Source organism: Thalassophryne amazonica, chromosome 10 (assembly GCF_902500255.1).
Source record: "Thalassophryne amazonica chromosome 10, fThaAma1.1, whole genome shotgun sequence".
NCBI classification, from domain to species: domain Eukaryota; kingdom Metazoa; phylum Chordata; class Actinopteri; order Batrachoidiformes; family Batrachoididae; genus Thalassophryne; species Thalassophryne amazonica.
This window is the reverse complement of record NC_047112.1, coordinates 43,888,168-43,914,199: the sequence shown is the minus strand read 5'-3', so window position 1 is coordinate 43,914,199 and position 26,032 is coordinate 43,888,168. Positions and strand designations below refer to the sequence as shown.

The 26,032-nt window shown below is 38.6% G+C and overlaps 1 protein-coding gene across 1 annotated transcript in view; it reads left to right on the top strand.

Annotated features, from left to right (window-relative positions):
- Positions 1-26,032, top strand: part of adgrl2a (adhesion G protein-coupled receptor L2a) — a 323,047-nt gene that overhangs the window by 179,417 nt on the left and 117,598 nt on the right. Inside the window, 2 exon segments of the mRNA XM_034179941.1 lie at positions 6,222-6,236; positions 14,009-14,809. Coding sequence (XP_034035832.1) covers positions 6,222-6,236; positions 14,009-14,809 — 816 coding nt within the window.

Sequence of the window (26,032 nt, the reverse complement as noted above, 5' to 3'; positions counted from 1 at the left end):
TGAGTATGTAAGGCGGATGTCATCCGCAGCCAAAATTTTGTGCAGCTCAAAAATCCTGGCAACGGACAAACGTGCCTCTGCGGATAATTGCGGACGTGTGCAGTTGTCAGCCGACTCATACAAGCATGTTTCACTGATATTGTGGACGTTTAGCGAATATGTACCAATTCTGTGCGCAATTCATACACAAATCATCCTAAACGCCAGTGGGACTGGGACCTTAGTATACATTTATCAGAATCTGCACCTTGGTATTTTCACAAACTGCTAAAGAAACACATGTAATGTCAATTCATTTCTCTCTTAAATAAAAATGATACGCCTTTAACAAGTTATACATGTCACAATATACATGTAAAGCAAAATGTGTCATATATTCATCTACTCTCCACATCTTCCTTCTCAAGCACATAATTCGATGAAAGTCAGGGCATTGTGCTTGCACTTACACAACCCTCTGCATGCTTGATTGTGGAGCAGTGAGCGATCATTATACTCATGCCTGGAACAAAAAAACTATCTGGACCATTTTTCAATGGTTCTGACCACTGCCTCTGAAATTCAAGACAATGCAATATTATGTTTTATGCATGCAATATTACACTTAAAACTTAGATTATTACACTTGCTTTCATTAATTCAAGTAAAAAGTCAATCTTTGCAACATGAAAGTCAAAGGCAGGGTGTAAAAATGTTGAAAATCCATTTCTAATAGACTACAACACATTGCTTTGTGAGTTATAAAAATTAATTTCACCATCAGTCATAAAAACAAAGTCTGCAAGGACAGAACTATTCAGAAAAGCAGTTTTTAGCACTCTGGTGGCCATCTTTGAAATAAACATTGCCACACCCCTTCAGAAAATCTATTTCACTGGGGTCCACCCATAATTATTTTCTATATACCCTGTGTTACCCTGTGTGCCAAATTTCATGCTTTCTTCATAATCTGAACAATACTTTTGCTTCAAACCTGTACTATTTGAACACAGCTCCGAGCCAACTTCCCAGTTCTGAACACTGGAGCTCAAATCAGAGCCAACTTATGCTTTTCTAAATATCTTTTTCAAATTTGATCTTGACCTCAGAGTATGTAACTCACTATAAAAAATATAAAATAAAAAAATGTATAGAGGATACTTTGTTGTAGATTTTGTTTTTTGTTTGGACACCCCCTGAATGAGGTCCTGATTTACATAAAATAATAAAGGCCTCTGGGGGAGTAAGGCAAGACTTAGGCAAGAACTCATAAGCAGTTTGATAAGATAAACATCCTCTCTCCTCATCTGGTGACTTTTCTGTTGAAGCAATAAATCAGAGTTTGAGCTATAAAAAAGCAACATGCCAGGTTAGTAGAGGTCTAAATGAAAAAAGTCTCAGTACTATTCTTTGTTTCTGGAAGACAATGATGTCATTTGTTTTTAACTGCCAACATCTATGTTCAACTTCTTTGGGATTAAAAGTAAAGAGGAAGTGTGTTTGAATGGCCAAGTCTGTTCTTTGTCCTCCTCACTGAACAGTGGGCCGGCAAACCAAACAGTTTTTCATCTGATCTAGGCTTTGGCATAACTGTACAAGCATGCCTTTTCTGGAGTATGTTTTATATCTATGTAATGTTTTCATCTGTCAAGCACTCAGTGATTATAATGTGCATTCTTTTTTGTTCTATTATTAAGTCTTGTGATATACTATATATAATATAAATCACTGACATCAAACTGTTGGACTTAGAAATTCTTTCATAGCAAAGTTTCTATCAGTTTGTCATGTTTGAATGTGTCCATATGAGCTAAATAAAAAAGGATTAGATTTTTTTACTGAAGAAATTATATAAATCTCATTTGCTCGAATGATTTACAATTGATTTTATTTGAGCTTAAAGCTGTTCTTTCCATTGGTGTACAACTCAATAACATTATCAGGTACAGTATAGCGTAGAGGTTTAGGCACACACACACACACACACACATATATATATATATATATATATATATATATATATATATATATATATATATATATATATATATATATATATATATATATATATATATATATATATATACTGTGTGTGTGTGTAAAAGTTATATATTGGTACTTTGGTATTTACAAAAAATGTCATTTATTTTCTGTTTCTTGAAACAAACTTGATGCTTAACTAACCTCTTTTCAAAACTAAAAAACACCATAAAAATACATTTATTTTGTTTTCTGTGTGTATTACCTGGTACATGACAATTCAGACATATAGCAGAGGATACAATAGTAAAGTGATTGTAAAAATCTAATGTAATACAAAAGTGATAATAATAAATAATAATAATAATGAACTTTTGTTTTAACACTTTAACAGATTTATGTATTTTTAAAATGGTCAGATTTTAAACATTAGATAGGTCAATGGTTTTTCTGTTTAAGTTTTTCCATTTTGAAAATTTGGAAAAAACACATTTAATGTGTCTGAAATCTTTGTACAGTGCTGTATTTTCTATTTGTCAGAACTTGATTAAAGAAGAAAGAACATTTTCTTTTCTTAGGTCATGTGCATATGTGCACTGTATAGGGTTTTGTGGAAACTATTGAATGTCCAGCAGGCCAGTGTAAAATTCAGAATTTTAGACTTGTAATTCTGTATCCTGTTTGCTACCTCAGGTCAGAATTAAATAGAAATTCAAGTTCATTTCAATTCAATTCTGAATTTTACAACAGCCTTGATTTCCAGATTGAAAAAAACAAAAGTCAGATATCAAATGATAGCAACAACGCAATGTTTAACTTGCATAACAAATATGATAATAGGTGCTTTTCCACTGCAGGGACTAATACTCTCCTGAAAATTTAGTACAGCATCATACATCAGGGCTTGTAATTTTCTGTGGACCAGGGTCAAAGGTGGATGATCTTAAATAGAAACATCTCATAAATTTGTCAGTCAGAATTGAATAGCTGAATCTGACAAGGTTGGAACAATCCTTTAGTAATCCTTTACACAGGAAAATATTTGCACCTATTAGCCATGTAAGCACACCGACCCTCTGTATGCATAACGTCCTGTGCACATGCACTGTGATGTAAGATTGGTGACGTCACAGTGGCAAAATTGATTGGAGTATCACCAACAGGATTTTTGCATGAAGGAATGAGGGAAAACGCTTCGCCATTGCAGAAGATTAAAAAACTAATTCAAAATTGTTGACTATTTCAATAGCTGGAAACAACAGAAAGTGGAGTTGTTCCACAATTTAAGCTACTATACTTACATCAGGCGCTACATATACATTTATGAAAGCAATAGTTTTGCAAGCTAATCGATTTTAATCATATACCAAAAACCACATTTAAACGATAATGTTGAAAATGGAGCCACAGTGACATGCTTCACTGGTGACAACATACTCTTACTTTTGATTCTCCCATGTTGGTCCTCCGTTATTATTATTATTATTATTATTATTATTATTATTATTATTATTATTATTATTATTATTAAATATCTTTTGTTTCTAAATTTCTTAGTTGACTTATTTTAAATGATAATTTGGCCAATCACACTCTTTACACCATAGTAATTTTGATTCATATTTGTATCTGAAGAACTTGTAGTTGTAGTGTCATTTGTAGGACTGGGTTTTGGCATGGAACTCATGACACCTATCATGATACGTAGGATACGATACATCTGTATCGCTATTCACTGCAATATTCTACACTTCATAATTTAATACAAACTTAACACTGCAGCTTGTTGCGTACCACCTGGCTAGTCCAGTATTTACATCAAAATTTGTGATAACTCAGACAAATTGATTTAAAACAATATAATTTAAAAATTTCCATTTGTTTATTAGAACAGCATTTCCATTGTAGTGTCACTGAACACATTGAAGTGAATGACACAACAAAATTATATCAAAGTGAAGTGTAAATATACTTATTGTGTGACTGAACTACAATGCAGATGTCATGATATCATGAAAATAAAGTGCAGAAATTTTTCTTCACTTCTACATAAATCCTGGGCACTCCATCATGTGTCAGTGATTCAGCATCACTTAATGCAATGCTCCATAATGACCAAATGCATTAATTCTGATATTTCCACTATGTTACAGCTTGCTTTGTCAAAATGAATACTCTCTATCTTGGCTTTAAAAGTAAATACACACAAAGTTTTAAGTCCAGTTAATGTGTCAACATGAGGGGCACAAAAACTGATACAATATGGCAGTGGAAAAAATTGGGATACTCTGTGATGCATTTTTTTTTTTTTTGGGGGGGGGGGGGGGTATGTTTGAGTGGAGCTGTTTTGTAGGTTAGGGCATGTTTGACAGTAACCACCTTTTGCAGTAGCCAGGTGTTATCTGGGCATCCACATGTTTTACAGTTTTACAATGGCTGTGTATTTGCCTCGATAATTGATTTCATTTACAAGCTGTGGTAAATGAGTGTATATAGGTTTAAATAGTCATTGTCTGTCAGCTGAAACAAACATACAAAAGGGCCCCTTCACACATAGTACGAATGTGGTTGAATTGCGCATGATGTGCGCGTGAAGCAGGAATCATATGCAATACGTGTAAAATTGTAGCTGCCACCAACGCCTTGTACACCTGTTGCTACAACTATTTGCGCACACCAGCAGCTGAAAGACAGAGTGTGCGCTGTGAGAGCCCATTGAACCCTCGTGCGGCAGGTGTCAGCCAAATTCCAGCTGACACACACAAACATCTAACACTGCTCGCTTGGCACTTACAAAATGTGTGGCCATTCACACTATTAGCATGACAACAGTCAGCAGACTTTCAAGCTGGATGTAAAATTTGTCTAAGTGCCCCCACAAGTGTGGCTTTGCAAACAGACACAGTGACATGTTGGTGTGTGCACTGAACTGACAGAGTGTGTCTCCGCTGACAGGAGCAGTTGTGGAGGTCTCTGGTTCTGGATGTCCCAGCTGGAGAACATGTACAGTGTTTGGATGGACATGAACTACCAATTGCCCACTGTGACACTCGTGTGTCTGCTTGCTATCCTCACGTGGAAATACATAAAAACATATATCATTGTTGCAATGTCCTTGTCCATGTCGTTCTTGATATTACGCATTTTCTTGCACCTTTAACAGGACAGTGATGGTAGCTCAGTGGTAACATTTCTGGCTGACAATCAGAGCTTTTGGAAATTACAGGTTTAAATCCCATGGATGGCTTGTTTTTTTTTTCACAGCAGCTGCTTGCACTGTGTTCCCGCGTCAGCTCGTGGTTCGCTCATATGAGCTGTTCCGCCGTGATTCATCCTGACTTGTACTTATTCATACTATGTGTGAAGGAGCTCTAAACATGAACACGTAAACTGTCAAACTAGCCCAACAGACAATTTATCACTGATTACTGAAAGTATACAGGCTAAAGCAACTCCTATGCCCCTGCTCCACATTTAATAAATGTCAAGGTCTATCTTGCAAATGGACACAAAACTACGTAGGATCTAAACCTGAAACTAGGATTAGTAGTATGGTACTCAGGATCTGGTCTCTGCAGTAAAATAGCACCTGTTGTCTTTTATATAAAATGTGCCTTGGTTTATGATGAAAGGTGGTGAAATGGAGCTCAAAACTAAAGCAGTGTGAGTTTGTTTAAAAAAATGCATAATATTACACTTACATGCAGTAGTTATGTTATTCTTCTTTAATATCTGCTGAGGCCACAATACCCCTGAGTCTCAAAACATATGTGGCTTCTACCATTGTACGTAAATGGAGAAAATGTTTCCAGTATGCTCTTTTTAATTCCTTGAATGCTTGTTTATGTATCAAACAATACCGGGAGAGTAATGTATTAATTTATTCCTTTTTAACCTGTGAATCTCAAAATTGAACCTAATTTAAGCTGTGCCATCTGTGAGACTCACAGGCAGCTGTCAGTCTGACAAATGGCGATAAAAGAAACACCAGTCACCTCTCTGCTATAAACCAGGCGCAAAAAGTTGGTCATAATCAATCAGACCATTCCTGATGTTCTAACCTAACCTCTTTTGTTTATACAGGGGTCCAGTGCGTGTCACCTTTCTCACAGCATCCGGTCTTTTCTTTTCCTAAATAGGTCTACCATCTATGTCTCATAACATGTGTCTGCATATGTAATATATCACAATGACAGTTAATTCACATTAATCTCTTTTTCCCCCTCTTGCAACCCCAATCTCTCTTCCAACGCTTAAAATAGAAGTGGAGCAAAAAGGTAAATAACAGACACGATCTAATTCGTAGCTCCTTGTTTTGTGGCATTTGGTTGTAAACTGCCTATTTTTTCCCATGGTGGCCTTTTCAAAGCCATTGCAGAAGTTTTCTTCAAAATCCCCCAGCTGTAATATTAGTGGCCAGTATAGTACGAGGAGGGGTCAAATATTTTGAATCTGATAGTGATTCGAGAACAGAAATACATTTCTATTCAGATGTTTTTTGTTTTTTTTTTGACATAATCCCCTGTGGATACACATGCATTTTCCCCATCTCTTGGGGATTCTGGAATTCCCTGCATTTTGAGAAGGAAGTCTGATGCTTACACAGTCATCTGCACTCTCTTTGAAGCTTGTCATCAAATCTCATCCCTTGTTCAAGCTTGCAGACTGGTGGTAGTCTGTCTCGGATCACGTGTGAAGATTGAGTATGGTGAACTATAACTTTGTCTTGGAGGAGGATGATAATGTTGGATTCTACTCTTGCACTCTCTTCCACAGAAAATCGGCATTATATTCACAACTACATGTATCATGTGTCAAATAGTCACTATGAATGATAAATACCTTGAATGTCAAAGAATACAAGGGCTACGATTGTTTGTTTTTTTTGGGGGGGGGGAGGTATTCAAGAAGAAAATGGCTGTGATCTTCTTGGTGGACTTGGCTGTAATCTTGAAGTTCTTGGTGTTTGGAGGTCATATACATTTCCACAGCATCAAAAAGGTTTCACAGATTCCCGAACTCAAGTGGAAATCTTCTGGGTTGTGATTACACCAAGGCAAGAGAGACCAGCTGACTGTTACTCTTTGTTTTGTCCTTGAACATTCTTGTAATTCATGTTATTTGTGATTCACCAGTTTGACCAGTATATCCTCCATATGACCATGGAGGATATACTGAAGCGATTCGCATGGCAAGTGGTTTCTTTCTGTCTCAGCAATTGATGCGCACTTGTTTTGAAGACCATGTGGACCAACTTGTGGAGTGTCAGAAGTGGGACTCATGTAACAGACTTTCTATTCCTTTTATCTCCAGCCCATTCTCATTTTCACATCTCAAAGTAATGGATGCAAGCATTCATAGTTACTTTTTTCACCATCAACAGTCAAAAAGTGAATCACAGGTTTAAAGATGGTCTCCCATTGCAAATTACTGACATGACTGACTATGTTTGTCACACGAAAACCCACAATCAGGGCTTGAAATGGATGCAGTAGATGTTAATAGATAGTAAAAGTAGAGATGTAGGCCATTTTGAGCTGTCAGGAAAGTATAAAATGTCTTCAAAAAATTTGTGGTACAAGGGCACTTCACTGTCCAAATTTGTGACTGATAATTTGTCCAAATATGGGGTAATATTTAGCAAATGTCAGGGTATGTGAGTGAGGATCTGGTGCAGATGTACTGTGATGCAAAATGTGGAGCCAAGAGGATGGATTGTGGCGTAAGAAAGTGGAATATCACCGTATCTGTTGCGCCTTCTGTATACCGAACTGGTTGTCGTGTTGGCAGTCCCTCGGGGATTACATCAGTGCCGGTACCGGACCACAGGCATAATGCGTCTTATATTTACAATAAAGTAAGACACATGACTTTGTGATTAATTTATTTTTAAATTAGAATTATTCACTTTTAAACTAAAGTAAGACAAATGGCTTTGTTATTAAGGCTTTGTTATTAGTTTGCCAGTTCCTCGTGAAATAAACAATTTCTGCTTGAATGTGGACTTGGTGCTCACTGATTTTTATGACTACAGTGTGAGCTAAAATTAAATTAAAATAAAAATGCAAATATAAAAATATATATATATATATATATATATATATATATAAACAAGCTGTGGGCAGTTTCATTGCAGCAGGGTGAAATGCACCGGACCTGATGGACCTTGTTGACCTTTTTAAATTCATGCAGCAGATAACAGAATATTTACAGAGAAATGATACCAATGGTGATAGAAGCACCAAATTCGGCACAAGTATAACTTAGAACTTACTCTTTTGGAAAAAAAAAAACAAAAAAAAAACGATTGACCACTTGAATTTTCAATAGACAGCCAGGTCGGGGTTAATTGAACAATTACACAGCGGTCAAAATTAAAAGATCCTTCAATCATATTAAAAACAACACCACATTATTTGTGTGATCACAAAAAAAGGTATAGCTTGGTCTATCTGTGACTGAATGTTTTGGCATTATGGGATAAAAACAAAGAATGGTGACAAAAGTCAATTTCAGCTTGTACAAGGGTCAAAAGTTAAAGCTGCTCCAATTCTGGTAAAAAGTGATTTATAGGGTTTTAAAAAGGAACAGTTTGCATCATGTGTCATGCTTAATTATCATGTTATGAGGTAACATACGAGGTCTGTCAAAGTATAGGTCCTTTTTATTTTTTTCAAAAACTATTTGGATTTCATTCATATGTTTTTACGTCAGACATGCTTGAACCCTCGTGCGCATGCGTGAGTTTTTCCACGCCTGTCGGTGACGTCATTCGCCTGTGAGCACTCCTTGTGGGAGGAGTCGTCCAGCCCCTCGTCGGAATTTCTTTGTCTGAGAAGTTGCTGAGAGACTGGCGCTTTGTTTGATCAAAATTTTTTCTAAACCTGTGAGGCACATTGAAGTGGACACGGTTCGAAAAATTAAGCTGGTTTTTGGTGAAAATTTTAACGGCTGATGAGAGATTTTGAGGTGATACTGTCACTTTAAGGACTTCCCACAGAGCGAGACACCGCACAGCGGTCCCAGGCGCCGTCGTCAGCCTGTTTCAAGCTGAAAACCTCCACATTTCAGGCTCTATTGATCCAGGACGTCGTGAGAGAACAGAGAAGTTTCAGAAGAAGTCTGTTTCAGCATTTTATCCGGATATTCCACTGTTAAAGGAGATTTTTTAATGAAAGACGTGCGGAAGGGTCCGCGTGTCGGGACACAGCCAGCGCGGTGTGGCGGCACAGGAAAAACACCTCCATGTTGATAACCATTTGTAAAATCCAGGCGGCTTTTGATGGCTTTCAGTGGAGTGAGTATATGAGAAATTGTTTAACAGTTGGGCATGTTCCAACTTGTCCTTAAGGCTTCCAACAGAGGTGTTTTTCCTGTGGTGGAGCGTCGCGGCAGCTGCGAGCCGACACTGCAATCCGTCCGCACGTCTTTCATTAAAAAAACTCCTTTAACTGGAATATCCGGATAAAATGCTGAAACCGACTTCTTCTGAAACTTCTCTGTTCTCTCACGATGTCCTGGATCAATAGAGCCTGAAATGTGGAGGTTTTCAGCTTGAAACAGGCTGACGAAAGTGCCTGAGAGCGCTGCGCGACGTCCCGCTCCGTGGGAAGTCCTTAAAGCGACAGTATCACCTCAAAATCTCTCATCAGCCGTTAAAATTTTCACCGAAAACCAGCTTAATTTTTCGAACCGTGTCCACTTCGATGTGCCTCACAGGTTTAGAAAAAATTTTGATCAAACAAAGCGCCAGTCTCTCACCAACTTCTCAGACAAAGGAATTCCGACGAGGGGCTGGACGACTCCTCCCACAAGGAGTGCTCACAGGCGAATGACGTCACCGACAGGCGTGGAAAAACTCACGCATGCGCACGAGGGTTCAAGCATGTCTGACGTAAAAACATATGAATGAAATCCATATAGTTTTTGAAAAAAATAAAAAGGACTTATACTTTATTGACAGCCCTCGTATGTCACATGTCATAGAATCCAATGGACATTGATGTTGTTTGACCTTTACTTTGGAGACCAAGCATTCAACACAGTCAAAACTATTCCATTTATTAATCCTATTAGCTCAACCAACAATTTTCTCCACTATTTACAAAAATATTCAGTCATCGATTGTCCAAACTGTTCCATATGCAAACAGTATTGTTTTTAGTCTGCATTAACCTGCTGTATAATATAATATGACATACTTTAGACTGCTCGTGTAATAAACTGGCCCAGACGTCCTCATTTTTGGAATCAGGAAGGTCAGGGCCAAAAAAAAAAAAAAAAACTGCAGTGGGAGACCAGCTTAAGCTATCTTGTCATTACCAATTTTTAATTCCCAGTTAAATCAGATACCCAATCGTGGACTGAAATCCAGTGTAATTGGTAGTAAATAGGGATGGGTATCGAAGACTGGTTCCTGTTAAGAATCAATAAGAAATTATTCGATCCACCAACATCAATAGCCTTTTTGCTTAACGATTCCCTTTTTGGTTATTAAGTTCACATTACACTGGAGCTAGCTGGAAGTTGCAACCACTTGCCATGACCAAAACATTTTTGTTTTTGTCTCATGCACGCTCTGACGAAGCTGGATTAGCTGCACAATCAATGGGTCCAAGTCTAACGATTTAACCAGACTGACAAGAAATATGAGTAAAAAAGTACTTTTGTGCATTTTTTTGTGGTTTCTTGATGCATTTTGTGAATGCAGAAACGCTCTCCTGTGATATAAAACAAGTGCACCCTCACGCACGCTCCAGTTAGGAAGGGAGATTAGCTGCACAATCAATGAGTCCAAGTCTGATGATTTACCCAGACTGACTAAAAATATGAGTAAATTAAGTACTTTTATGCATTTTTTTGTGTTTTTTTGTGGTATTTTGTGAATGCAGACATGCGCTCCGACCTCAAAATGTGATCCTGTGATATAAATCAAACGTACCCTCGCTTCTTCTGTAGTGTATAATGGCAGCTGGTGTCACTGAGAATCGGTGAGTTGCTGCTGACGCTCTGAAATGACGTCGGCGCAGCAGCAGCACATCAGACTCAGACATGCTGCTGTGGCACTCTGATCGGCCCCATGTCTTTTATTATGAAATAATGCTGAATTTATGTGGAAATGATTGTTGCACAAAAGCTTCAGATCTGTCGTTGAGATAGATGATGACTGGAGTGCAGTTTTAAGTTTTAAATGAGGTGATAATCGATGACTCGCTGCTGAAGCTTCAAAATGACGCATGCGCAGTGAAGGCAGGGCGGACCGATTTCTATTGGGGTGGGGAGCATTCGGTTGGCGACACCGGCATCCTTATTGTTGCATTGCTACCACCTTCTGCATCAGTCCATTATAGCAGTACTAAATCCTCTTGAGTCCCATGTCTTTCAAGTATTTAAAAAGCCAACACTTTCCCCTCCCACTTTAATTAAATTTTTATTTAACCAGGTTTGTCCCATTGAGATCAAGACCTGTACAATGATAAAGTTCCCAATTCACCAAACCTGGTGATCCTATGTCTAAAATACTTCCAACAGAAACTTCTTTCATACCTATTCTTCTAAATTCTGAGAGAAACTCTTGCCTTTCACTGGAATATTTGTTTCAATACATGAGGACATCCATAATCACCAAAACAATGACCTAAATAAGGTCTTGCTGACTCCTGGATGAACCTTTCCCAGAGATCTAGGATCCAGTGATCATGTCCAGATTTTATTTGTTTTTATTTATGTCCACAGATCTAGGATCTAGTGGCCTTGTACAGATTGTATTTACTTTTATTCATGTCCAGAGATCAAGGATCCAGTGACAATATCATATTTATTTACTTTAAAACTCAATAAAAATGTTATTAACATAGAAAACCTGTAAAGCCTACTTTTTGTACACAGAAAATTCACAGGAGGTATTGATAAGGGAATCGATAAGAATCGGATCGATAAGTGGAATCGATAATGGCATTGATATTGATAAAATCTTTTCAATACCCATCCCTAGAAGCAAATGTAGCACTGTAGAACATTGTGAGAAATTACTAACGTTTTAAAAATGTTTTAAAAATGTGTGATTTCAGGAAAAATTGTGATCCAAAAAACAAAAACTAACAGATTGATCGTCTTTAACTGGTGCTGATTTGGGGTAATATGTAAAAGTAGTTTAAAGAGGACCAGTATGTACAATATGCAGTAATCGGGACCTCCCATTATCTGAATAGAAGCTACCTTCTGTTTCTGTTCTGCAACATTAAATCCACGAAAAGCATGTTGCTTCCATCAACAGAAGACATTTTTGAGAAAATATTAGCTTTCTGGAAAAATGTGGGGAAAACATGGATGTAGCATTTTGTGCATGTGCTGGTATGTGTGCAAAAAAAAAAAATATATATATATATCACTTAATGAGACTCATATGTAATCAGGTGTCATTGGCAATAATTGGTTACAATTGTATGTAATCAGATATAAAATAGTAGGTAATGCAAATTTTGGCTGTAGTTTTTACTATGAAATCAGGATGGAAATTGGGGCAAAAATCTATTATGGGACACCGTCTTTATTCATTTCTGTCTATTCTTGGTCTTTGGATTTCCACAACCTGAGAAAGATTTCCTCACGGGAGTGGAAATCTGGTTGGTGATTACACCTCATCAAGAGAGACCAGCTGACTGTTACTCTTTGTATTCTCCTTCAGCATTCTTGTGATTCATATCATCTGTGATTCATGACTTTGGACATGTTCATATTATCATGGAAGACATACTAAATGGATCCACATGGCAAGCAGTTTCTCTGTTCTGTCTCAGCAATTGACTGGCGCCTGTTTTCCAGACCATTGGCGAACTTTGCCAAGTGTCAGAAGTGGGATTCATCTGAGAGACTTTCTCTTCCCTGTTTTATTGAGTACAAGTCTTCATAGTTAATTTATACTTCACCATCAACGGCCATAAAACGAATCACAGCTTTACTCAGTCCTGTCCATTTCAGCTGAAGGTTGTGATATTCCATACCTAGTAGCACAGCATTCCAGAAAGTAGAAAGTGAAGTACACTACACACTCCGAACAAATGTTCCCTTTTTCTTTCCTAAAATCTTAAAGCTCCTTTAATTCATGAGGTACGGCTCCAGAATTTTTGATTTCCCCTCGTACAACAAGGGAAAGGAGACTGGCCATGACAAGAAACAGCACACATGCAGCGAAAAAATGTAAATGGAGGTTTATTGGCTGCAGTCCACAGGGGCTTTCTGTCCATATTCTCTCTGGGTGCTTTTGCTACTCAGCAGAATCTTATATTGCCTGGCTTCTAAACCCTTTTCCATAGCATGCTGTGGTAACCATGTCTCTGCCCTTTATTCAAGCTATTGCTTTCTTCTGTCCCTTTTCTCTCCAAGCACCACTCTTTCTCACTCTTCTCCCTATTATTCTCACCTGATCACTTGCTGACCTTTTCTTTGTTGGTTTGTAAGCCTTCTATGCCTCAGAGCAACAACCAAAACACCTCAAGAGACCCTTACTGAAAGTTCTTTAAATTTTAATGGTTGTAACATTTGCACCACTTCATAATGACACGTTTCTCTAGTATATTCCAAAAGGTGGTGTAATTTAGTACATATCAACATCTTGCAGACTCCACTGACTCTCTCATAACCTTTGCCGTCTGTTGTCAAGTGACTTTAGTTGGCTGCATTTGATTTGATTGTTTACAGGAGCAAATGTTAAAGTTTTCTTTGTGTTCTATTTCCTTTCATTTGTGTTTTCCCAGCAGTAAATACCAATGAGAGAATTTTTCTGTTTTCAGACTCTTACATATATTTAAATATTATGAACAACTTCACTATTCCTGCTTTGTTTGACACACAATCAAAATCCTTATGTTACTTGTGAATATTGGATATAGCTGTTAGTCTCCTTTTGGCCACTCTTTAATGTATGTCTGTCCCCGCACTTCATGGACAACCCTTAAAAAATTGAATTGAAATTAAATATAGTTTTGTGGTGTATTTTCCTACATACTAACATGTTTCTGTTTTTATTCTACTCTTCTCCCAATACTAGTTTTTCTTTGTCCTGGGACTCTGAAAGCTGTCGGTGATCCTTCCTTTCTCTTTGAAGCGGAGCAACAAGCGGGTGCCTGGTGCAAAGACCCACTGCAAGCAGGCGACAAAATCTACTTTATGCCATGGACTCCTTATAGGACAGACACCCTCATTGAGTATTCCTCACTGGATGATTTCCAAAATGCTCGGCAAACAATCACGTATAAGCTGCCCCATCGGGTGGATGGAACTGGATTTGTGGTCTATGACGGTGCAGTGTTTTTCAACAAAGAACGCACCCGCAATATTGTGAAGTTCGACCTGCGAACTCGAATCAAAAGCGGCGAGGCCATCATCAATAATGCCAATTACCACGACACATCACCCTACAAGTGGGGTGGTAAAACAGACATTGACCTGGCGGTAGATGAGAATGGTCTGTGGGTGATCTACGCCACAGAGCAGAACAACGGCATGATTGTAATCAGCCAGTTGAACCCCTATACACTACGCTTTGAGGCTACATGGGACACAGCCTATGATAAGCGCTCAGCCTCCAATGCCTTCATGGTGTGTGGAGTGCTCTACGTAGTCCGCTCCACTTATGAAGACAATGAAAGCGAAGTCAGCAAGAGCCTCATCGATTACATGTACAATACCAAACAGAACCGTGGGGAATATGTTGATATCCACTTTCCCAATCAGTACCAGTACATTGCATCTGTGGATTATAACCCGCGAGATAACCAGCTCTATGTGTGGAATAATTTTTACATCCTGAGATACCATTTGGAATTTGGCCTACCTGATCCAGCTCATGGTAAGAATCCAGTTTGCAGTCACTTCCTTTCTACTCAACAATGTCAAATTGCATTTCTGAAAATATGATTCTAGTTGCTGTCATGTGTGCTTTGATGTTCCCTTTAGTACTCCTCACCTATGTATCAAGTGTCACAGCTGACTGATTTTTAATTTAGATTCTAATATGTCCTAGTGCTGTGTTGCGGACGCTTTAGAGTGTAGGAAATCATCACGGGGGTAAGCAGGGCTCTGTAGTAAACAACACCTCACAGCCAGCTACCATATCATAAGGGATCAGTATCTAGGAGATTTGGGGAGGTTTACCATCCGGCTGTTCCACAAGTCCCTAGTGCCAAAGCTCAAGGGACACCTGCTAGCATATCCCCTTTGTGAGAGAGTACAACAGGGAGGAGGAAGAGCCAGATACAGTGTATAATCTCACCTCTGGAAGCATACTTGCCTGGACAGGTGCAAAGCCTGGACTAGGGTAAGGTTAGATAATTCCCCAAGTGTGGCTGGAGATCCAAATCTACATCAACCATTAATAACTGCAGAAACAGCTTTGGAAGATCAGTGGAATTACTGGAGGTTTTACTACTAAACAGGACAAGACTAGGGAAGACTAAGCAGCACAGTTACTTTGCTGCATTTCACACAATTCAGTTTCAATTTATTTCAATTTATTTTCATTTATATAGCGCCAAATCACAACAGAGTTGCCTCAAGATGCTTCACACAAGTAAGGTCTAACCTTACTAACCCCCAGAGCAACAGTGGTAAGGAAAAACTCCCTCTGAGGAAGAAACCTCAAGCAGACTAGACTCAAAGGGGTGACCGTCTGCTTGGGCCAAAACAAATCACAGAACAATTCACAAAACGAATATACAGGAAATGCTGTTGGTGCACAGGACAGGAAGGTCACCAGCACAAATACAACTCCCATCTCTGGTTGGAGCTGCAACTTAAACAGAGAGAAAAAAAACATAATCAGGCATCAGAAAGCCAAGAAATACTGTATAATTTGCACTCTTTTATCCAAAGTAACTTAGATACCAATGCCAAAAACTTCCATGAAAAGTGCTGACCCGCAAATGAGGAGTAGTTTAGGGCTCAGTGGCTTGCTCAGGGACACTGTAAGATTCAGATCCCCAAAAACCATATCAGGCCCCATTTGGAATTTTATGAGCAGTGAGTTTCATCTCATTAAACATCGAACCAGGTCTGTTGGACTAACAAAGAGCTGCGGTGAGGCGCAGTGCTGGTGCATCGGTATCACATGGAAGTAGCAAAATGATTGTACAGTAAACCAGAAAAGGCCTGGTCTAACGTTAAATGCAGTTTAATTGTGGTATTTAAATGTTGCAATAACCAGATGTGTCTTACATAAGCAGATTCACATGCATGTAGTCTCTGAAAGGTATACAACCCCTGGCAAAAATTATGGAATCACCAGCCTCGGAGGATGTTCATTCAGTTGTTTAATTTTGTAGAAAAAAAACAGATCACAGACATGACACAAAACTAAAGTCATTTCAAATGGCAACTTTCTGGCTTTAAGAAACACTATAAGAAATCAAGAAAAAAGATTGTGGCAGTCAGTAACGGTTACTTTTTTACACCAAGCAGAGGAAAAAAATATGGAATCACTCAATTCTGAGGAAAAAATTATGGAATCACCCTGTAAATTTTCATCCCCAAAACTAACACCTGCATCATATCAGATCTGCTCGTTAGTCTGCATCTAAAAAGGAGTGAACACACCTTGGAGAGCTGTTGCACCAAGTGGACTGACATGAATCATGGCTCCAACACGAGAGATGTCAATTGAAACAAAGGAGAGGATTATCAAACTCTTAAAAGAGACTAAATCATCACGCAATGTTGCAAAAGATGTTGGTTGTTCACAGTCAGCTGTGTCTAAACTCTGGACCAAATACAAACAACATGGGAAGGTTGTTAAAGGCAAACATACTGGTAGACCAAGGAAGACATCAAAGCCTCAAGACAGAAAACTTAAAGCAGTATGTCTCAAAAATCGAAAAATGTACAACAAAACAAATGAGGAACGAATGGGAGGAAACTGGAGTCAACGTCTGTGACCGAACTGTAAGAAACTGCCTAAAGGAAATGGGATTTACATACAGAAAAGCTAAACAAAAGGCATCATTAACACCTAAACAGAAAAAAACAAGGTTACAAAGGGCTAAGGAAAAGCAATTGTGGACTGTGGATGACTGGATGAAAGTCATATTCAGTGATGAATCTCGAATCTGCATTGGGCAAGGTGATGATGCAGGAACTTTTGTTTGGTGCCGTTCCAATGAGATTTATAAAGATGACTGCCTGAAGAGAACATGTAAATTTCCACAGTTATTGATGATATGGGGCTGCATGTCAGGTAAAGGCACTGGGGAGATGGCTGTCATTACATCATCAATAAATGCACAAGTTTATGTTGATATTTTGGACAATTGAAAGGATGTTTGGGGATGATGAAATCATTTTTCAAGATGATAATGCATCTTGCCATAGAGCAAAAACTGACAAAAACATTCCTTGCAAAAAGACACATAGGGTCAATGTCAATGAGCAGATCTCATTTGATGCAGGTGTTAATTTTGGGGATGAAAATTTACAGGGTGATTCCATAATTTTTTCCTCAGAATTGAGTGATTCCATATTTTTTCCCTCTGCTTGGTCTAAAAAAGTAACCGTTACTGACTGCCACAATCTTTTTTCTTGATTTCTTATAGTGTTTCTTAAAGCCAGAAAGTTGCAATTTGAAATGACTTTAGTTTTGTGTCATGTCTGTGATCTGCTTTTTTCTACGAAATTAAACAACTGAATGAACATCCTCCGAGGCCGGTGATTCCATAATTTTTGCCAGGGGTTGTACATAGAAAATTAAAACCAACTATTAAATGAAATAAAAGCAAACGTTTGTGGGAAAAATACAAACTTGACCTCAGGGAGTTTTGAAGGCTGTTTTCTGCTGACCTACTCTGACAGGATCATGCAGATTTTTTTTTATGCATTCAAAAACTTCTCACTACAGACATTTTTTTTTTTTTTTCCAATTCGGACTCTGGCACACTCATGCTCTTACAGGGAATTACAGATGACACTCTGGCTGATTTATTTCCTGTCATGCCTGAAACACACCCATGACTAATTTAGAAAATAAATCCAACCCCTCTCTGCCCAGCATCCTGTTTGTTGCTCAGATTATATGCCCTCTAAATTGCAAAAAAGGAGTCCGACATTACCCACAGTCCATTTATCCTTTGCGTTTTAGACAGTGAACCCCTAGACTATCAAAATAGTTTTTAATGCCTGCTTGTTAAATTTCTCTGACATCACATCACAAATGTGCTGTTTCTAAAAGCATAAAACCTGATTTAAACTGCAGTGTTCCATTCCCCAAATGTTTAAATGAACATGCTGAATGTTCTTCCTTACCTGTCTGTGTGCGCAATGCTCCTGGCCACAGGGCAGGTTGGTGATTTCAGTAGATTGAGGTTGCATCAACGACGCTCTTCATCACAGTCTCAATAGTGATGAAGGTCTATCTGTTGTTAAATGTATTTTAAAATAAAAAGTTCCAGTAAATGATAAATGGACTGCATTTATATTGTGCTTTTTCATCTGCATCAGATGCTCAAAGCACTTTACACATAGTGCCTCGTATTCACCCCGATGTGATGGCGCTGCCATACAAGGCGCTCACTACACACCAGGAGCAACTAGGGGATTAAAGACCTTGCCCAAGAGCCCTTAGTGATTTTCTAGTCAAGCTGGGATTTGAACTGAGTATCTTCTGGTCTCAAGCCCAACGTCTTAACCACTAGACCATCATCTCCCCAGTAGAGTATGTAGATCACTGGATAAGGAGCTAGGCAACCAGTACGTAGTAAAAAGTAAGTCTTGATAGGCCCTGAGGCTTGTCGGGCTTGACCTTATTTCTGGTTTCCATGGTGTGAAACTGGCGAGAGCACTGCAAATTATGTGATTTTACAAAGTTTCAAAAAACTTATATTTAGAAGTGTGAGATAAATATCTTGTTTTAAGAGTAAATTTCTCATTTTAAGTGTTCAACTTTACATTCTAATCGTCTTTCTAGATTTAACAATCTTAATTCAAGAAATATTGTCAAGTGAAATTGTCTTGCTGCATGGACAGATAATTTCACTTGTTTTGAGTACCTTTTATCTCAGATTTAGTGTCTTTATCTTGTTTTTTAGACACCCGTTTTTGCAATAAGTCCATGACTCTACTCTACTCTCTAATACCTCATCCACAGACATCTGACTTAATGACTGAATGTAGATGATACTATACATTTGTTTGCATACACAACATCAGTTATGCACTGACTCTGTCATCCTCCACACACATATCTAAAACTTTAACTGTCCTGGTCTCACCTGGATTCTGCCCAACCTAAAATCGTTCTTGAATCTGACATTCACGTAGCGTGGCACTATCTTAAGAGATAAAGAGAGGGTAGACACAAAATAAAAGGATCAATCATTCAGGGTCACATCAGCAGTGCATGTTTTAATTTAGCTGTCAAGTGCTCAGGCAAGGCTACTTTGTTCCAGCGATAGTCTTTGCACCCAGAATATAATAGCAGTAATTATCCTAATCCCCTCCACACCCGGAGACCAAAGTCCACCTAATGCTCCACATAGTCACTGATGAGCCATGGGGTCAACACACTTTGCCATAGATTATCCGAGAGCTCACTGTTTTTAATACGTTTGTGTTGAGAGGAATTGGATTCAGTCGCTAGAGCAGCATCAATCTAGTGAGAGCAAGACAAGCTTTACTGTAGCAAAGAATGCAGTCCGAGCTCGCGTGAAAGCAGAATTAACGCACAGAGGGTGAATTAAGAAGGATCCAGAAACATGGTGAGGGGAGCTTATCAGCTGACTGGAGGCTCAAAATCAATATTTCAGCAAACAAATGTAAAAAATCTGTGCAACACAGTTCTGAATTGCATCTTTGTTGGTTCTGTAACACACTTTCACTGAGCTAATTTTGGTCACCATGTATCTCAAAAACAAACATTAAAGTTTGCAGGCAAAATTATGCATAGACACTTAAAAGCACTTAGAAACATTTTTAGCCTGCTAATGACCCATTTTGCATGTGTTGCTTTGTCTTCTGGATTATGGAGATAACAGGTTGATTGAAGGCTTTTTTAGACATAAAAACAAAATAAACATAGAAGAAAACGAATAAACATAGAAAACAGCAAATCACAAAATTAAAAAAAGGCTAAACAACAAGAACATTGTCAACATAATGTGTCCGAAAGGGAGTAAGAAGAAGTATATGCATATGCTGATTTCAAAATACTGTCTTTTAAATATACTTGCAACTAGACATATGTAAATACCTACTAGCACCTCATGATTATACATATTTATATATGTGCATATTTACAGACAAATAAATAAATAAGTAAATGTACGTAATAGGTGAATATGTGAAACAGATGGTGACCATCCAAGCCCTTCATCCTCTCTGTACCCTGCAGTGTTGCCACAGTTACTTTGAAAAAGTAATCCAATTACTGATTACTGATTACTCCTTGAAAAAGTAACTTAGTTACTTTACTGATTACTCAATTGTAAAACTAAGTTAGATTACTAGTTACTTTTTAGTTACTTTCCCCAGCTGCCGACAACAACCCTCTGCCACCTCAACATGACAATGATACTTGTTTTGCCAAAACTCACTTTATAGTCACCCTTTCTTGACTTCAATGAAAATAACTACTTGTTTTATAAAAAGTAAAATAAAGACCTCTTTCTTGACCTCACATTTAACTGTTGACAGCACTGTAACAGTAAAACTTGCAATTTCTAACCTACATTGTTTATAAATGTAACTATTAAATTCATTCTAGCATTTTTCTAATATTTAAATTCTCTCTAAACATTTTACTTGTCAAAATTATTATTATTATAAGTAGTATTAGTAGTTGTAGTAAAAAAGGCTTCAAAACTGGACCTTTAATCTAGGGGTGTTGTGGGGGGGCGCATCCCTGCCCCACGCCCCCATTCCATCTGGATTCGCCCCTGCTTTGGCATTTGAGCACAAAGAATGGATAACATTTATTTATGCAGAAAACAGGACCAGATTTACAGGTAAGAAAGTTTTATTGCGTTTTCACATCATGTGGTCCTCAGAAAGAGAGTTTAGGTGCATTTGAGTGGAAAATAGTGTTAGTTGTTGACACGTCACAGAGGATTAGCTGTATTTAGCAGCAGATACGGAGCGGCTCAGCTCAGAATTCTAAATAAAGGAGGAAAAAAGCATACAAATGTCTTTGTAAAGCTCAGTGCAGGTGTGCTGTTGTCACCGCGCTTTAAGCGGTGAGGACGAGTCGTAGCTGCTGCAGAAAACCGCGGATGAAAAGCTCACAGCTCGCTTAAAGTGGGCAGTTCAGTCGAAGCCTAACCCCCTGCCCACGGATCAAGTTTAATGCTGCACAATGCAATAATAGTAACGCACAGTGACTTGGAGAAGTAACTTCAATCTGATTACTGATTTGGAAAGATTAACGCATTAGATTACTCGTTACTAAAAAAAAAAGTGCTTAGATTAGAGTAACGCGTTACTAAGTAATGTGTTACCGGCATCACTGTTACCCTGTGGAAACCATGTAGTGTCTAATCTAAATAAGGAAAAGTTGTTGTTCAGATGGTAAGTCTATATATACGTATATTCAACATAAGGTGAATTTCAGAGTAGAGTTGTCAACTGACCACTGGTAAGATCAGGTGTGTGCTGGTTAAATAAATAAATAAATAAATTATTATTGCCCTGTAAAATCACTTTGAAAAAATAGCTACACCAAAGATGATAGAGAGTATGGGGGTGGGAGCCATAATCAATGACAAACGGTGTGGAAAGATTGAGCTGGCTGAAGCAACGACACAGAAGTGGAGCAGAAATACAGGGAGAGTCCACTTATCCTAACCTCTTTAAATTATTTGATGGTGTATATTACAAACCCAAACTGATTTTAAAGTCCACAAAAAATGTAATACTGTCAAACAGTTGACAAACCAGATCCAGTTTTGTTCAATTTACAAAAATAAAACCTATGAATCTGTTGACACACACCATTAATCACCTTTAATTTGTACAGTTGTTTATAAATCTGTTAATTTATTAAAGTTATTAAGGTAATTCACCATATATTTTTTTTAAACTATCCCACTTTTGTAAGCCTAACATAAATGTAAAAACAACTTTAACATGCTCTCCTTAATACTAGGACTAGGACAAGTGGACCCTAGGACTAGTGGGAAGTTCCCCAGAAATAATGCATGAGCCGTGGCAGTTCAGTAGCTCAGCCACCCCCCCACACACACAGTTCATGTGGTGTGAAACAGTGGTGTCACACAACAGTGGTCACATGGCACAAAACAAGTATGATTTCAGTCAACACCACGTTGGTTCCCGTATAAATGTTGCTTACAGTGCAGCCATTTCTACATGCCAGACTTAGAATTGTGGCATTTTGAAAATATTTAACATAAAATCCAACCAAATTTAGCTGTAAAAGGTAAATAATACCACTTTTACAAAATATGGCACCTTTCGGGTGCTGCACTATATTAAATATCCCACTTACAACCATACTGAAACCACATATACTAATAATAATAAAAACAACAACAATAATAATAATAATAATAATAATAATAATAATAATGAATAAATTTAATTAAACAAATAAGACAAACAATAGTGGCCTGAGTGGCCACCAGGACTTCAAAAAGGCTTCATAAATTGCTTGCAAATGAAAGGCTTAAGCCTCAATCACACCGGGCCAATGTAGAGTTGCGTAATGCGGCCTAGTGACTACGCCGAGCTTATATAGCTCTACATGGCAGTATGCTGAGGGACACAAAGGGGCCCACAAAATATATGCAAAAAAATTAAACGTTTAATTTTTTTTACAGGCATTCAGAGTACAGCATTGCATTCAGTGCTCTACGCAAGTATATGCAACACTCTGCCACTGTATGTAAGTCTACGTAACGCTGCACTACTGTACACCAAGCCTCCGCAATTTTACGCTACCCAATGCCAGTCCGACAAAAGATAAATTATAATTATCAGTAGATACCTGCATTGATGGATTTTATTCATCCCGCTGGACTCTGCTGAACTTTGCTGGCAGTGAAGCTTCAAAACCACAGAAGAAAAAGGGGCAGGCCAAAGCTTTCCCCCTGCACGCAATATACACAGTCATTCCTGCGTAATGGATACACAGCACAGTGTAGCTCTGTGCAGGTGTGAAAGGGGCTTAACCTCAGATGTGCCTTACTGTAACAACTAATATATAAAGGCATAAATTATTGTTATAATTGTATATTCTTCTTTATCTTTTTGTTGTTAAATTATTCCAATTTGGCCCAAAATTGGAGGTTCACTGCTCCTCACCTGTATTTATCACAATCCTAGATTTCAAAGAGTATGCAGTAATTTGTACAGAGTTACTGTTGGTAAATGGTAAATTGACTGCATTTATATAGCGCTTTACAATAATGCCTCACATTCACCCCGATGTCAGGGTGCTGCCACACAAGACTCTCACTACACACTGGGAGCAATAGAGGATTAAAGACCTTGCCCAAGGGCCCTTAGTGACTTTCCAGTGAGGCTGGGATTTGAACTGAGGATCTTCTGGTCTCAAGCCCAACGCCTTAACCACTAGACCATCACCTCCCCACCCCCCCAGTGGGAATCCAATCACTCACTTACTCACTGATTCCATTACACTTATGAATGCCTTACTAATTACCGGGAATATTCACAAGAAACATTCTGTTTTTCAATAGTTTTTGCAGCTATGAGTAAAGTGTTTGAAGCTCCTCCTCGGCTCCCACACCAGAGATTTGCATATCACTAGTGAGTGAAAATCATTTTTAAACATGCAACGATTCAACACCAGTGAACTGTCAAAAACATGAGGTTTTCTATCATTTCACCTGTTATGTCTTCATGCACACAAGAGTCATGCTTCCGCCATGAGCCGCCAACCTCACGTGTTGAGCCTGGCTCTGATAGTTTATTGGAATAAACCGTGTATAGGCAAGCTGCACACTTATTTGATTTATTCATTTGTTGAATGGACACTGATTGCCTTTAGAGAAATCACTGCAGTGATCTGCGCAAGGCACATGCTGGCACACATATAAGAAACACGCTTGCCAAATGTTCTCTCCGTTGACAGACATCACAGACGACTAAAGGAGCACACTTTCCTTCCTGTAGTGTGTGTTTAGAAATGTACTCTACTACGGCATATCGTATTTGTTCCTCGAGGTTCCTGCGTTCAGGGATCTTCATTTTAAAGTCAAAGACAACTCCTCTCACTTCTTGACAAACGAGGCATGTGGCTGGCCCCGCTGGTGATTAATGCATGTTGAGCCGTGGCCGATGATTGCGAGGGAGAACGGTCCAAGATGATCATCAAGATGTCAATAAACCTGTCCTCCCACACGGCTGATGTTGAGACATAAATGATGGCAATTTTTTGTTTTTCTGGCTGTCGTTGGACGCCCTCTGTGTGATGTCTTGATGCTCATTTCAGCGCCCGCTTCACTTGCCGCTGAAACAAGCATCAAAATGCTTTTGCGGTGTTAAAGTTGAAGGTACACGTGTCGCGCATCAGCCATCTGAAAAATAAGAAAGATAAAAATAAATGAATATGTACTGCAGTATAATGCATGAGTATATGAACACACCGGTGCAGTCTTTTTCATAACTGACTTTTCAAGCTGTTATTTTATGAATAACTGTGTAATAGGATAAGGCCACTTTATTCATGAAGAGATGTTTGAAATATTAAATGATTTAGTTCAGCTCACATTCTCCTTGAAGAGAGGAAATGTTTTATTCTCAGCTTGAAATCAGGTTCGCTTTAACTTGCATGCAACATAATATAGAAAGCATGAATTGCAGGTCCACACTAAATCTGTAGCATAATCATCTCATAACTATAGCTTTCTTAATTCAATCCAGTGTAGGGGCCGCGTCCTTTGAAGGTACGTCGCATTTGTCAACCACATGGGTCATCGCTCTCCCATAGGCACCTTGGAATGCAGGCATAATTGCCACCTTCTTTCAGCAAAAACAAAAAAATTATAAATAAGCAATGTTTGTAAGTAAAATATAAATAAGTACTGACAAATTTACTACAAAATTACTAAACTATAGGTCAGAGCCACTATGCTAGCTTGTCACGTACAGCTGTCAAAGTTGCTAGGCGACAGGGGGTAGAGCTGAGATAAGCTAATGACACAATTGCAAAAATGCTACGTGGGCTAGGCCATCTCTTTTCAGAATGGCTGGTCCAGCCTCCGTGGTTTTGAAAGGCCACACATTTGTAGAACACAGCCTTCAAAGGATGCATCTCTGAATTGAGACACAGCCTGGATATACACTCAACAAAAATATAAACGCAACACTTTTGGTTTTGCTCCCATTTTGTATGAGATGAACTCAAAGATCTAAAACTTTTTCCACATACACAGTATCACCATTTCCCTCAAATATTGTTCACAAACAAAATATTGTTCAGTATCTAAATCTGTGATACTGAGCACTTCTCCTTTGCTGAGATAATCCATCCCACCTCACAGGTGTGCCATATCAAGATGCTGATTAGACACCATGATTAGTGCACAGGTGCCTTAGACTACCCACAATAAAAGGCTACTCTGAAAGGTGCAGTTTTGTTTTATTGGGGGGGGGATACCAGTCAGTATCTGGTGTGACCACCATTTGCCTCATGCAGTGCAACACATCTCCTTTGCATAGAGTTGATCAGGTTGTCAATTGTGGCCTGTGGAATGTTGGTCCACTCCTCTTCAATGGCTGTGCGAAGTTGCTGGATATTGGCAGGAACTGTACACGCTGTCGTATACGCTGGTCCAGAGCATCCCAAACATGCTCAATGGGTGACATGTCCGGTGAGTATGCCGGCCATGCAAGAACTGGGACATTTTCAGCTTCCAAGAATTGTGTACAGATCCTTGCAACATGGGGCCGTGCATTATCCTGCTGCAACATGAGGTGATGTTCTTGGATGTGGCACAACAATGGGCCTCAGGATCTCGTCACGGTATCTCTGTGCATTCAAAATGCCATCAATAAAATGCACCTGTGTTCTTCGTCCATAACAGACGCCTGCCCATACCATAACCCCACCGCC